This window comes from Haliaeetus leucocephalus, unplaced genomic scaffold (genome assembly GCF_000737465.1).
Source record: "Haliaeetus leucocephalus isolate CR32 unplaced genomic scaffold, Haliaeetus_leucocephalus-4.0 Scaffold147, whole genome shotgun sequence".
NCBI classification, from domain to species: Eukaryota; Metazoa; Chordata; class Aves; order Accipitriformes; family Accipitridae; genus Haliaeetus; species Haliaeetus leucocephalus.
In genome coordinates, this window is record NW_010972583.1 from 386,670 (window position 1) to 398,006 (window position 11,337).

The 11,337-nt window shown below is 44.5% G+C and overlaps 1 protein-coding gene across 1 annotated transcript in view; it reads left to right on the forward strand.

Annotated features, from left to right (window-relative positions):
* The window catches only part of ERICH3 (glutamate-rich 3), a 39,727-nt gene that overhangs the window by 21,019 nt on the left and 7,371 nt on the right, over positions 1–11,337 (forward strand). The window contains exons 13-15 of the mRNA XM_010561533.1: positions 1,777–2,280; positions 7,814–7,960; positions 9,753–11,314. Of these exons, the coding sequence (XP_010559835.1) occupies positions 1,777–2,280; positions 7,814–7,960; positions 9,753–11,314 (2,213 nt within the window). The remainder of the gene's footprint in view (positions 1–1,776; positions 2,281–7,813; positions 7,961–9,752; positions 11,315–11,337) is intronic.

Sequence of the window (11,337 nt, forward strand, 5' to 3'; positions counted from 1 at the left end):
CTTGGGTCAGTTCAGCCAGCACATGGAGTTTTAGAATAATATCCAGATAACTGAGGTGCCAAAGATGTTACTTTTGCATCCAATATTATGAATCAGACATAAATAAAGAGCATGTAAGAGAGACCTTGGCATTCAAATCCTTGTGGACCACAAGCCTGTGAATAAATTGGAAAGAATCACTGACAATTCCCATAGTACAATATGTAATCTGCATATTGGAGTTCTCTGAACTTTCTTGTTTATATTCTTGTAAGTGTCTTTAGGAGCGATGCTGTTTTCTGGGATTCTAAACATACCTACTGTTAGAACACAGGTGCAAATCCAGTGAAGACTGGAAGTGACTGAGAGTCATTACCAGGTGGTGCCTCTCCGGTAATTTGTGCCTGAAATCCATTGCAGTAGAGATCCTAGAAGATGGACGTCCACCTCACATTTGTTACCACTCATTATCCTTGCTGCCAGTCCCTGCGAAGATGACAGAATGAGCGTATGCCTCAATAACTTCCCCAGAGATGTAGGCAGCTTCCTTGCACCACCACTAAAGCGTGGAGTTGCACGCTGTTCCTTTTCCTTTGCTACTTTTAAGGAAAATTGAGGAGTTTTCTTGAATCGGTAGTCTGGCATCTATACAAGGCCGTCCATTAATTTAGAATTGCAGTTTCCATTCAAACACACCTTCTTTGTTCTTGTTTTAAAATTAATGGGAGTAGTTGACATATTTTAGGGAAGTTTTAGCTTCCATATTTGAGGTTTTTTTAAAAGCAGTCCTGCAAAGTTTTTGTAATACATTGCAGATGAAAAGGATAATTTAAAATATTACAAAAAATTGCAATGAGCCTTCCTCAGATCCACAGAGGAAGAAGAATTGTAGAAGCTGCTGGAAGATTGTGGCTGCAGGAAGAAATAAGGTGGCACAGATTGGCTCCTGTGGCTCTGAGAATAGCTGTTCAGGGACAGACCGTGGGTCCAAATTCTACTTCTGGCCTTTGGCCAGCAGCGAATGCCTAGGAAGAATATAAGAAAAGGGCAAGAATACTGTGGTGCTTCCCCACTGTGTCTTCCCACCCCTGTAATTAGCTTGTGCCAAGAGTGGTCGCTTTTACTTATTAGGCCTAACTGGATTTTTCTTCCTTGAGATTGACTAATCTTTTCTTGAACCCATGTGAACTTTGGACACCAGCAATGCTGTGTAGCATTAAGCTCTGCCATTCAGCTAAATATTAGGTGAAGAATTATTGCTTTTTTTTTTCCCCTCAAATTTTTCGTTTATGAATTTCATATAATGGTCCCTGTATGTTTCTTTAGAGGAGACAGTGAACTTCATCTCCAGTTCAACTTGAATGGTTTACACATGATTTTGGAGATCTTTATCATATTCACTGAGCTAACAGGAGTGCACTAAAGGGCTGTTGCCATGGCTGAAATCTTTTATCAAATGGAGCTCAAGAAAACTATTTAAAAACCTGTCAGAGTCATATTTAGAGGTGCTTTTGGAGGTGTGTTTCTGTGCGGTTGATGGAGCTAATCTGGTTCATTTCCATTGTCAGAAAAAAAAGCATGTTAAATGGCTTTGATTTTAACACTTTGATACACCTGGGCAATGTTCCTCTATTACACTTATTGGGATTTTGTCATGATATCCTTAGGTGGTGTAATTCAGAGAATGATACCAGATGAGCATCTGTCCCTTTGTGCATAGCAAAGGGAACTAGTGGACAATGAATGCAGATGTTTTAGGGAGAAATACTAAACCAAAATTATGTTTGCTATTTCTAGATAGGAAGCCTGCACACTCTCTCTCATCCGTCAGTACTCAGTATAGCAGTGAAGATGACTCTCATGGTGAAATGATGAAAGATGATGTCAAGGGCAAAGAGGAGTATAATATCCAAAGGGCATCTGATAACACAGCACATGCACAATATGGAAACGAGAATGGGGAGAATAAACTGCTCAGAATGAAGGAAAATCCGGAAGCTTTTGCACTGGAAAAGGAAGGAATAGATGAAGCAGAAAAGGCAAAACGAGAAGATCTAACAGCAAGGGAAGATACTGGAGTTTTTCATGAAAATACAATGGCAATACAGTATCAAAGTCCTGCAGTTAATGGGGACCTCAAACAGGCTGGGTCAGTAGAAAGTAACATAGGGGAAGATGGGGAGAAGAATGCAAGTACCAGGAGGGATGATGGGGAGGAAAGTCTTCTAGTGCCTTTGAAAAGCAGTATGACAGAAGCGGAGGATAGCAATGAAGAGTCTCCTCAGGATGATGAAGAAGGTGGTGAGTACAATCCCTCTGCACAACTGTGAGTGAGTAGTGCATGTGAGTGTTGCTGTATTTGCCTTTATACTATGTCATGGTGCAGCATGGAGAATGCAGTTGGTGGACTGTTTTCAAGCTACTAGTATAGTCTGTACTCCTGTGAGATAAATAACCACCCAGAATGTAACCTTGGTTTATTGTTTCTTTTCTAGTGTTTCCAGTGTAAGGCTTTGGCTATTCTTTTTTACTCCAGTAGTTGGGTTTCACATATCATGCAATTATTATAAAATCCAAACATGATTTATTACCTATAGGAGAATCCGTATGCCGCACTGGGGGACTCTGTTTTATAGTGTTGACATACTATGTTCAAAAAGAACACCAAAAATTACCATGTGAATCATGGTGCAGCAGATGAAGATCAAAACTATGTCAGTTGATCGATGGTTGTGTTGCTTCACTCTGTCATGGATTTGTTGGCAAGGAGCAAATCAGGTAGTTGTGTGACACCTCATTTTTACTGTTGATAAAATGGGCATCTTGCAGTTTCAATCTTACCTTTATGGATAATGGGCAATTAATAAAAGGTTGGCCACGTGAGCAAGGCTTTGCATTATTGTATCTGGGGAATGGGGACAAATGTAAGCCCTTGCTTTGCAATGTCATCCAGGTCATGAGGGAAATATCTTGGATGCTGTTAAATCAGTCGGTATAAAAGAATAGTTGTCTGCACTGGCGTTGACATAAAGGAGAGCCACAAGCTATGGTAGATGGAATTTCCAATTGTCTTTCTGTATGCTGGATTTGCAGTGGAATGTAGAATGCTTTTCCTTTATTTTAACAGAAGTTTTTGGTTCTGCTTCTGTTGCTTTCTGTTCACTGCAGTGCATCTGTCTAAGATAGCTGTGCATGGAATAAACAATTTGAATGCTGGTGCTTAATGCTTTGCAAATCTGTTGCTGCTGGGTTACTTTGACTGTCTTGTGCATTGCTTTTGCTTTGTTATGCATTCAGAATTGAGATGGTAAAGACAGCAACATACTATTAATTGAATAATGCTCAAGTCTTCAAAGATGTTTGCTTCTGGAACCCCTCTCTTCACTTGTGTGAAAGAAACTTCAATTTAAGCACCTTCACCACTAGGCTTAGATGAGTTGAGTAAGGACTACTGAAGAAGAAAGAACTTTAAAAACCTAGAGGACAGAATATTACGCTGTAATACAAAACCAAGAAAAGATCAATCGAATGTGTCAAGCTAGTAATCTGATACTGAGTTAGCCTAAAACAATAGCATTGTTCCTTATTAGCATAAATTCCTGTGTGCTTACATTCAGCACATATGGTTTCATGGCTCTAGGCTTGAACAGAGATCCTCTATCAAATATAGGTAGATTGTCCGAATGTTACGGAGCTAACAGCCTTTACTTCTTAGTCAAGTCCTGCATCATCTCTGCTGCCAGGAGATTACCTGAGATTCAGGGACAGTGCAGATCAATGAGGGACACGAAACAACTCACTAAATTGCATACAGATTTCCCCCTGTCTGCATGGGCGTTGTTTAGGTAAATTTTGCAGCAAATAAAGAATTGCCAAGAATCTGTGTGTAGGCAACTTTTTTGAGATATAATGAGCATGCTAAAGAAATATTGTAGGGTAACAAAGGTCACATGGGAATCTTAGCTTCTTCTAGGCATTTAGCACAGTTGCTGCCATGGTAAAGATTCTAATTAAAAAATTCGAGGACATCTATAGCCTTAAATGCCAGATGATTACAACTCCCACTACTCCAGTCCTCCAAAAGGCTGAGGACTAAAAGCCTCCAGAGACACCCAGAGGGCTGGAAGAGCTCAGTCCCTTACTGTGACTGCAGAATTGGTTCTCGGTCCATTCTTGGGCCTCCCTGATTTCTTCACATGAACTTCTCTGTAGGACTGGTCATTCTCATGAGCCGCCCAGCCTGTGTTTAGATGAGACTGACATGGCACCATTTTGGTTTTGCCCCAATGAGACCCATCATGCTCTGCTCGTGACAGGGTTTCTCCTAACCAGTGCTGTCATTAACAGTGCAGAGCTAATTTATCAGAGAGAATTGTATATGCTGAAGAAAGCAAAAGGTGCAAAATGCTCTTGTGGGGTTGTTCAGTCACAGGCTGAGTCTGGGCAAATCACAACCGGTGGCGTGACAGGATCTGTCAGAAGTGTGGAAATACCTGGGATGGGCTCCTGCTGCGTGTTTTCTGATCTTGCTGTATTCTTTGCAGCAAGGAGATATTGCTGATCCCAAGAGAGAGAATTATTGTGAGCAGTATTTGTCATCCTTCCCTGGGCTCTGTGTTTTGATAGACTGTCAATTCCCTTTTGTCAAATGTTACGCAGGCAGTAAACTGCAAAGAATGGGAACTGCCAGCTAGTCAGACTTCAGGCCTATAATCAGGTCAAAGTAAAATACGCACCATACCTAGCAAAGCACTTTGTATTTCAGCAAGTCAAAGAAAGTGCTGCCCGTACCTCTGCGTGAGGCAGCCAAGGGATGTCCTGGAGCAGAAAGCTTCTTGTCTTCTCTGCAGAGCTGAAATGTCAGAATGATTCAAGCAGGTTGTGTGCTATTGCGCGGAGACCTTTGCCAGGATCTTGGGTCCCACAAGGAACCTTACAAATGCTCTCCTGGGACCTTCCCTGCTCAACTTTCATGGTTCCTTGCAGAGCAGATCTTAGTGCTTCACCCAGGTGAAGTGTGACAGCAAGGAGTGAAGCCATCGCTGCCCTTTAGGACCTATGGTATAGGCAAAAAGGCATTCATGCTGAGTAAGTGCCTTTTGTAGTACTGTAGACTGAAATGGTCTTTTAAAAATTTTCTCACATTTCTATTCAGAGCTGTGTGAGTGCAGGGTACTGATGGGATAGGAAGGATGGGTGTAAGCATAAAGTAGGAGAACCACAGGAGGAAGAATAAGAAAAAATAAAAACAAAAGTGAAATAAAGAAGAAAAATACCATATGCAAGGGTGAGTAGAAAGACAGAATCGACAGTGTAGAAAATAAACACCTCCTAGGAAAAAGGTGAGAGAGCACAGGGCGTGCATTTGCAAGAGAGAGGCAGGGATTTGGGAAGAGTGCAAGGTTGTGGCAGAGAAGACAGTGTTAAGTCTTCTCACTGCAAGGCAGCGGGAACAACGCCTCTCCCACTCCTGGACCTTTCAGTGCCCTGACTGACTCTGAAGCAGCAAGCAGATTAAATCCCATACACCCAGCTACATGTATAAAAAAAAAAATCAGTCTCATAAGAATTGTTAGCTATTTTTTGTAATAAATTGCTGGAGGGAACATTCTGCCACTTGCAAGTACACGTGATTTCAATACATGCTGCCCAGGAGTGACAGCGATCCATAGACCTGTACAAACGCTTTGAGGCAAGACAGTATTTCTATGGGTTAAGTGGGCAATTTGGATGAGACCAGTGGCCAGGTCAGTCAGCCTTATTGTGCTTATGTTTATGCAACTGATTTTCTTCTAGCACAGCTCTTAGTAACTTCAGAAGTGCCCAGCAGATCAGCCCAGAGGCACACCTCTCGCAGTAGCCTGCGTCTCCCAATGGCAAGAGAAGATGCTGTTCACGAACACAAAAGGCTCAGTTTTCTGAATTTCACTCATTTTGTAGCTCTCCTGCACTCCAATCTGTTGTATAATAGCTGTTAGAAAAAAATGCCTGCCTAGTCCTTTTGTACTCGTTTATGGATCTGATGTCCATGACTTTGTCTAGTGTGTTTTTGAATCTGCTGATGCTGCCAGCCCCTCAGGCTCCTGTCACAGCAGGTTGACTGCTTCTGTCCTGTCCATTCTTTATGAAGCCCCAAATTTTAGGCACCTTTATTATATGCCGTACTGCAGGGTGGCCCAAAGTCAGCCAGTTCCTTAGTGTGGAAACATTAGCTTTTTACTCATGGCTCCTTATTTTCATTTTCAGAGAAATTGAAGTAAGGTGTTGCTTGAAAGTCAAGATATCAGACCATGTAACACCTCTTTATCTAGGCTGTGAGTCATGATTTAGCTAGAAACATGTTGAGTGGTTTGTTGTGGCAATTGGTTTCAGTCTCTGTATTTTTGTAATAGAAGGCCAAGTCAGGATTCAGATCTTTTTTTCTCGCTGGCCGAAACCCTGTTCCTCTACTCTCAAACAAAATACTTCGTCTAAATAAAATGCCATAGGCTGATTCTGGGAAGATCATTGGTGAAGATATTTAAAGGTGTCTGTGTTCTCACTGAGCCTTGATGTAGAAATTGTCTGTAGATGTCTAGAAACTGAAACTTGGAACAAGTGTCTCTGTAGCACTTCCACTGCACAGATGAAGCTGACCAGTGTACTGCTTCATGTCACATACAGCAGTAAAATCTAGAAATGTGATTGTCTCCTTTATGATCTGAAAGTTACGCTTGACATAAGTATTGAATACAAGCAATTGACAGAGTTACTCCCCTTCAGTCAAAGGCTTGATTGTTCCAAGCTGCAGAGGAACAGTCTGAAACATATGACCGCTGGCACCATCCCAGCAGCAACAGGAATTATTAATCAAGTCTCACACTAACAGTCACAACACAAGCAAAAGCAGACAGCTGTTTCAGAGGCATACCTGGAAGTCTGTGGTTCCTAATGGACACACTATACTGGCAAAAGAGGCCATTGGGCAGTAAAACCAAGTGCGAGATTCGACTTTATGCTGTCAATCCATACCACTGGCAAACTAGCAAGCTCTTTGTGTAAAAGACTAAGGCAATAACTGCAACAGAAAAGGAAAGATATAGAAAACTCATGGAACTTGAAGGGAGAAGCCTGGGTTGCTGGAGGGAAGAGCTTTCAGAGGAGATGCTGAAGGGATTGGGCTGTGTATATAGCTGGAATACTGCTCATAAAGAAGTTGTTTAGTATTACTAGCTTGAAAGCCATTCATGTAATCATCCGGCAAGTCATAGAGCAAAAATGGAACAAATAGCACAATCTTAACAATAATGTCAGATGTATGACTTGACTATGAAGCATCACAATCATTGCATTTACAGAGCAGAAAATACTTCCCCACTTATTTATACATAAGCATAGGTCTTCAGTCACTTATGTTAGTTTGGGGAATTGAGGAATCATCAGAACTGTAGCTGGGAGCTTAACATAGAATTATTTTTTTTTAAGTATTTATAGAACAATAACAATTTTCTGTCTATACAACAATGTTGTTGCTTGTATGTTGACAGCCCCACACCGCCTGACTGCCTGACAAAAGCAGTCTTACTGTTTTGTGAAGATGATGTGGAAGATTGCCACTCTATGGTTCAGTAGATGCTGCTGCATGAATTTTCCCTTAGGTTTTTAATGGTTGTCTCCATTTGGTTTTAATCTACTTCAAAAAAATTATTGCTGGTGAAGATTTACATGGCTCCAATCGGGTCTGCCCTAACATTTCAAATTTTAAACCAAGCTGAGATGGCTGGATGACTTCTACTCCCCTTTTGCTTTGTAATGGTTTCTCTTTCTTGCTTCCTCTTTTGTAACTTTGTGATAGTTTCTGAAGATTGCAAACCAGTCCAGGAGGAAATAGCAAAGGCAATTGGAAATGATCATCATGTGAATTCTGAACCTGAACCTAGTGATTCCTGTGCAGATGAGGAAGAAGAGAACATTACAAGTACAGAGCATGATGCCAATGAAGGTGAGATTGGCTGTCGATCAGGGACATGGATTAAATCTTTTTCATCTGAAGTCTTTTTATAGAAGTGTTTGCCCTTTCCCTTTCCTTTCTAGGCTATCAAACTCCCCATGTGCTCTTTTCTTTCCTAACTTCTATAAAATTGGGTGATGAGTAGCTGGCTTCTGTAGTCATGTATAATTAATGCTTTTTTTGGCAGTTGTAATGGTCCTAGGTAAAGAATCCAGGCCATCCAGGCTGCCCGCCAAGAAAATAGCTGTGGAAAGCAGGAATCTAGTGAATTTCCCTTTGCTTCCAGGTAGTGCGGGGCATTGGGAAATGCATTGTCCAGACAGGCAGGATGGGTCTGGCAGACTAGGAGCGGAGCTGAACTGCAGACTTGATCTCCATGCTGTACCCAGTTTGTCTCCCAAACTCATCTCCCTGTTAGCAGTTGGCATAATTGGCAATGAGGAAATTTCAGTTTGATCTTTGTACCCTCCAATAATGTTTCTGGTCCTTGCAACCCTAGCAGTTTATTGCTGGAGACTTGATGTGCCTGACAGAAGAGGCTTGCATATTATCCAGGGGGTATTAAAGCCAGCTATCCTGCTGCAGCAATGACCCACAGTGAAAGTAACGTTAAGATTCTACTCCACAGTAGCAATGAGTCTGAAAAGAGAAGAAAAAACTGACTTCAGTCTGCACTGTTGCTCTTACATTTCCTTCTTCCATCCTCTAAGAGTCTAACAGCTGGCAGGAACAGGTTATATATATTGTTTTTAAATTGCTAGTTGTGCACTGTCTTATACTTTGGCACATTAATCCAGGGTCTTCTAAGTTTTTTTCTGGTCAGCTGGGAGCCTTTTGATCTTCTTCTATGTAGTCTAAGAACATAGTCTTTTAAGGTTTGTTGTCTTTCATTCAGAAGGTGTATACAGGAGGCTGGAGGTTCCTTCTTGTCTCTGGTGTTCCAGTAATTGTCTTTTTCTCAGTAAGTCTTTCTCAGATGAGATTGCTTCTGCCTTGGTCTTATCAGCTGACCACAAACAACTGTCTGTAACATTTAATTTCGAAGTCCAGTAGTCTTCATGTGTTGGTCTTCACAAGGATCTATGTTTCTGATGCATAGACCAGGGTAGAGAACATATAGTGCCTGGGCCACCCGACTTCTGTGTCAATTGTCCCTCCAAATCAGGGTTGAAACATGTTTGCTTCCCAGGCAGGTGGTCTTTCGAAAGCCTGGAATCTCCTGCTCAGGGACAGATCCTGGAGCACCAAATTCAATGAAGGCATTGCTGTTCAATTCCCAGGGGGCCGGAATCAACCCTGTATTATTCCCCTGGTGTAATTACAGAATCCATGGGAAGCAATTACCCATTTTACATGAACAGCTGAGTATTTTTCTTCCTGTGTGTGCATATTATACATGAGCAATTTACCACCTATTTCTGAATTTTTGAATGTTACTGTCAAGCTTATAGCTGTTTCATACACAGACCTGAGCTCCCTGCTAGGCAGGTGAGGGAAGGAGGGAGAGTAGGCAGGGCAGGCAGAACTCTCAGAGTTGAAAGCAGGTCGTGCATCAACATTTTTGCTTAAATTAGTTATGCCAGATGCCAGAACGGCAGCACTGGAAACATAGTCAGAGCACAGGTGTGTGATGAGAAGCAGCACAGCAAGTTTTCTTCTTGTCACTCTGCTGATGTCCCTTCATTGCTTGGGAGAGATAGCATCTTTAATAATAACCCTGTAAAACAGCCTTAACACTAACACGGTTCTTAATAAAACTAATGTTTTGATTATTTCTTAATAGCACCAGATGGAGCTTTCTTGGCAGAAGGAACAAGAACACTTGACGTGCAGAAGGCAGCAGAACAAGTGGTACAAGAAGGGCAGATGGTAGGGGAGAGGCAAGCACTCGAGAAGGAAGATTTTGTTGCTGAGGGAGGAGATGCTCGTGCCGAAGAGGCAGGAGAAGAAATGGCATGGGCGGGAGATCTGCTGCCCAAGGAAGACGCAGTGGCCACGCCGCAGGCGGAGGATCAGCTTGCAGTGGAGGAATCTGCAGCCGAGGAGAGCGCCATGGCAGAGGATCCCAAAGGAAAGGGGACAGGGAAGGGAACGGAGCCTGGCGCAGAGGTGGCACCCGGGGAGCGGGAAGTTCTGATGGAGGAGACAGAGAGCAAGGCAGCACTGGGGGAGCAGGCGCCTGGGGGAGCAGAGCTGGCAGGGGCACTGCTAGGCAGGGAGGCAGCATCCGAGGGGGAGGAGGTGGCCGGGGAGGTCTCTGAGGGAGGAGAGGCAGCGGAGGAGGCCTCCGGGGCAAAGGAGGCTGCGGGAGCACCAGGGCCTCCAGTGAAGGAGGTGGTGGGCGAGACGGTGTCTGAGGCAGAGGAGGCCGTGGAGGAGGGAGGTTTTGCAGGGGAGGGCGTTGTGGTGGGTGCTGTGTCTGAGGCCGAGGAGGCTGTGGAGGATGCCAGCTTGGCAGAAGAAGGGATTGCTGGGGTAGATGGCCCTGGAGAAGAGTCTGTAGAGGAAGCTGTTGCTGAGGGGGAGGAGGCTGCGGAGAAGCCTGGGGCTCTCCTGGAAACATTAGGGGATGCAAACGTTTGCACAGGAGAAGCAGTGCCTGGAGGAGAAGACTTTGTAAAGCCAAATGAGTTTTCCCAGCTGAAAGCATCAGGGGGAGAGTGGATGGAGATGGGGGAAGCTGCCATAGGAGCAGGAACAGCTGAGACTGGCAAGGCATCAGAGGTAGAAGGCAGCTCTCTCCTGAGAGCGGAGGACTCTGTGGAGCCTGGCAAGGGTCCCATGTTGCAAGTAGCACCGGGATTAGAGGCACTGGTGGGTGCTGGAGGGGATCCCATAACTGAAGGGTCATCCCAGTTGGAGGAGGCCACAACAGTGGAGGAGGAGGAGGAGGAGGGCTCAGCAGAAGCACTTTCAAGTGGAAACCCATCTCTAGGCAGCAAAGCAAAGACAGAGAGTGCAATGGAAGAAACACCTGATGGAGGGCTGATGGGAATATCTGCAGAGATAGCCAGAGCAGGGTCAGGAGGTAGAGAGGAGGTCGCAGGTGGAGCAGCCAGTCCAAGCGAGCTGGCAGCCGGGCCGCAGGGATCGCTGGAGCATGCTGAAGAGAGAGGGAAGGAGAGGTCTCCTGGTGGGGGGGTGATGGATGAAGCAGTGCTGCCTGCCCCGGGGCTGTGCGTGAGCGGGGTGGGGGGGTCAGGGGGGGCGGCTGGTGCTGCGGCAGGCGGCCAGGCAGGGCGAGGGGCTCTGCCTGAGGGAGGAGCGGCAGTGGAGCTGGCGCTGGTGGGGCAGGAGGTGGCTGGCGATGGTGGGCTGGGCGATGGGGTGGTGGCACGGGAGGGGGTGGCGGGAGCAATGTTGGGGGG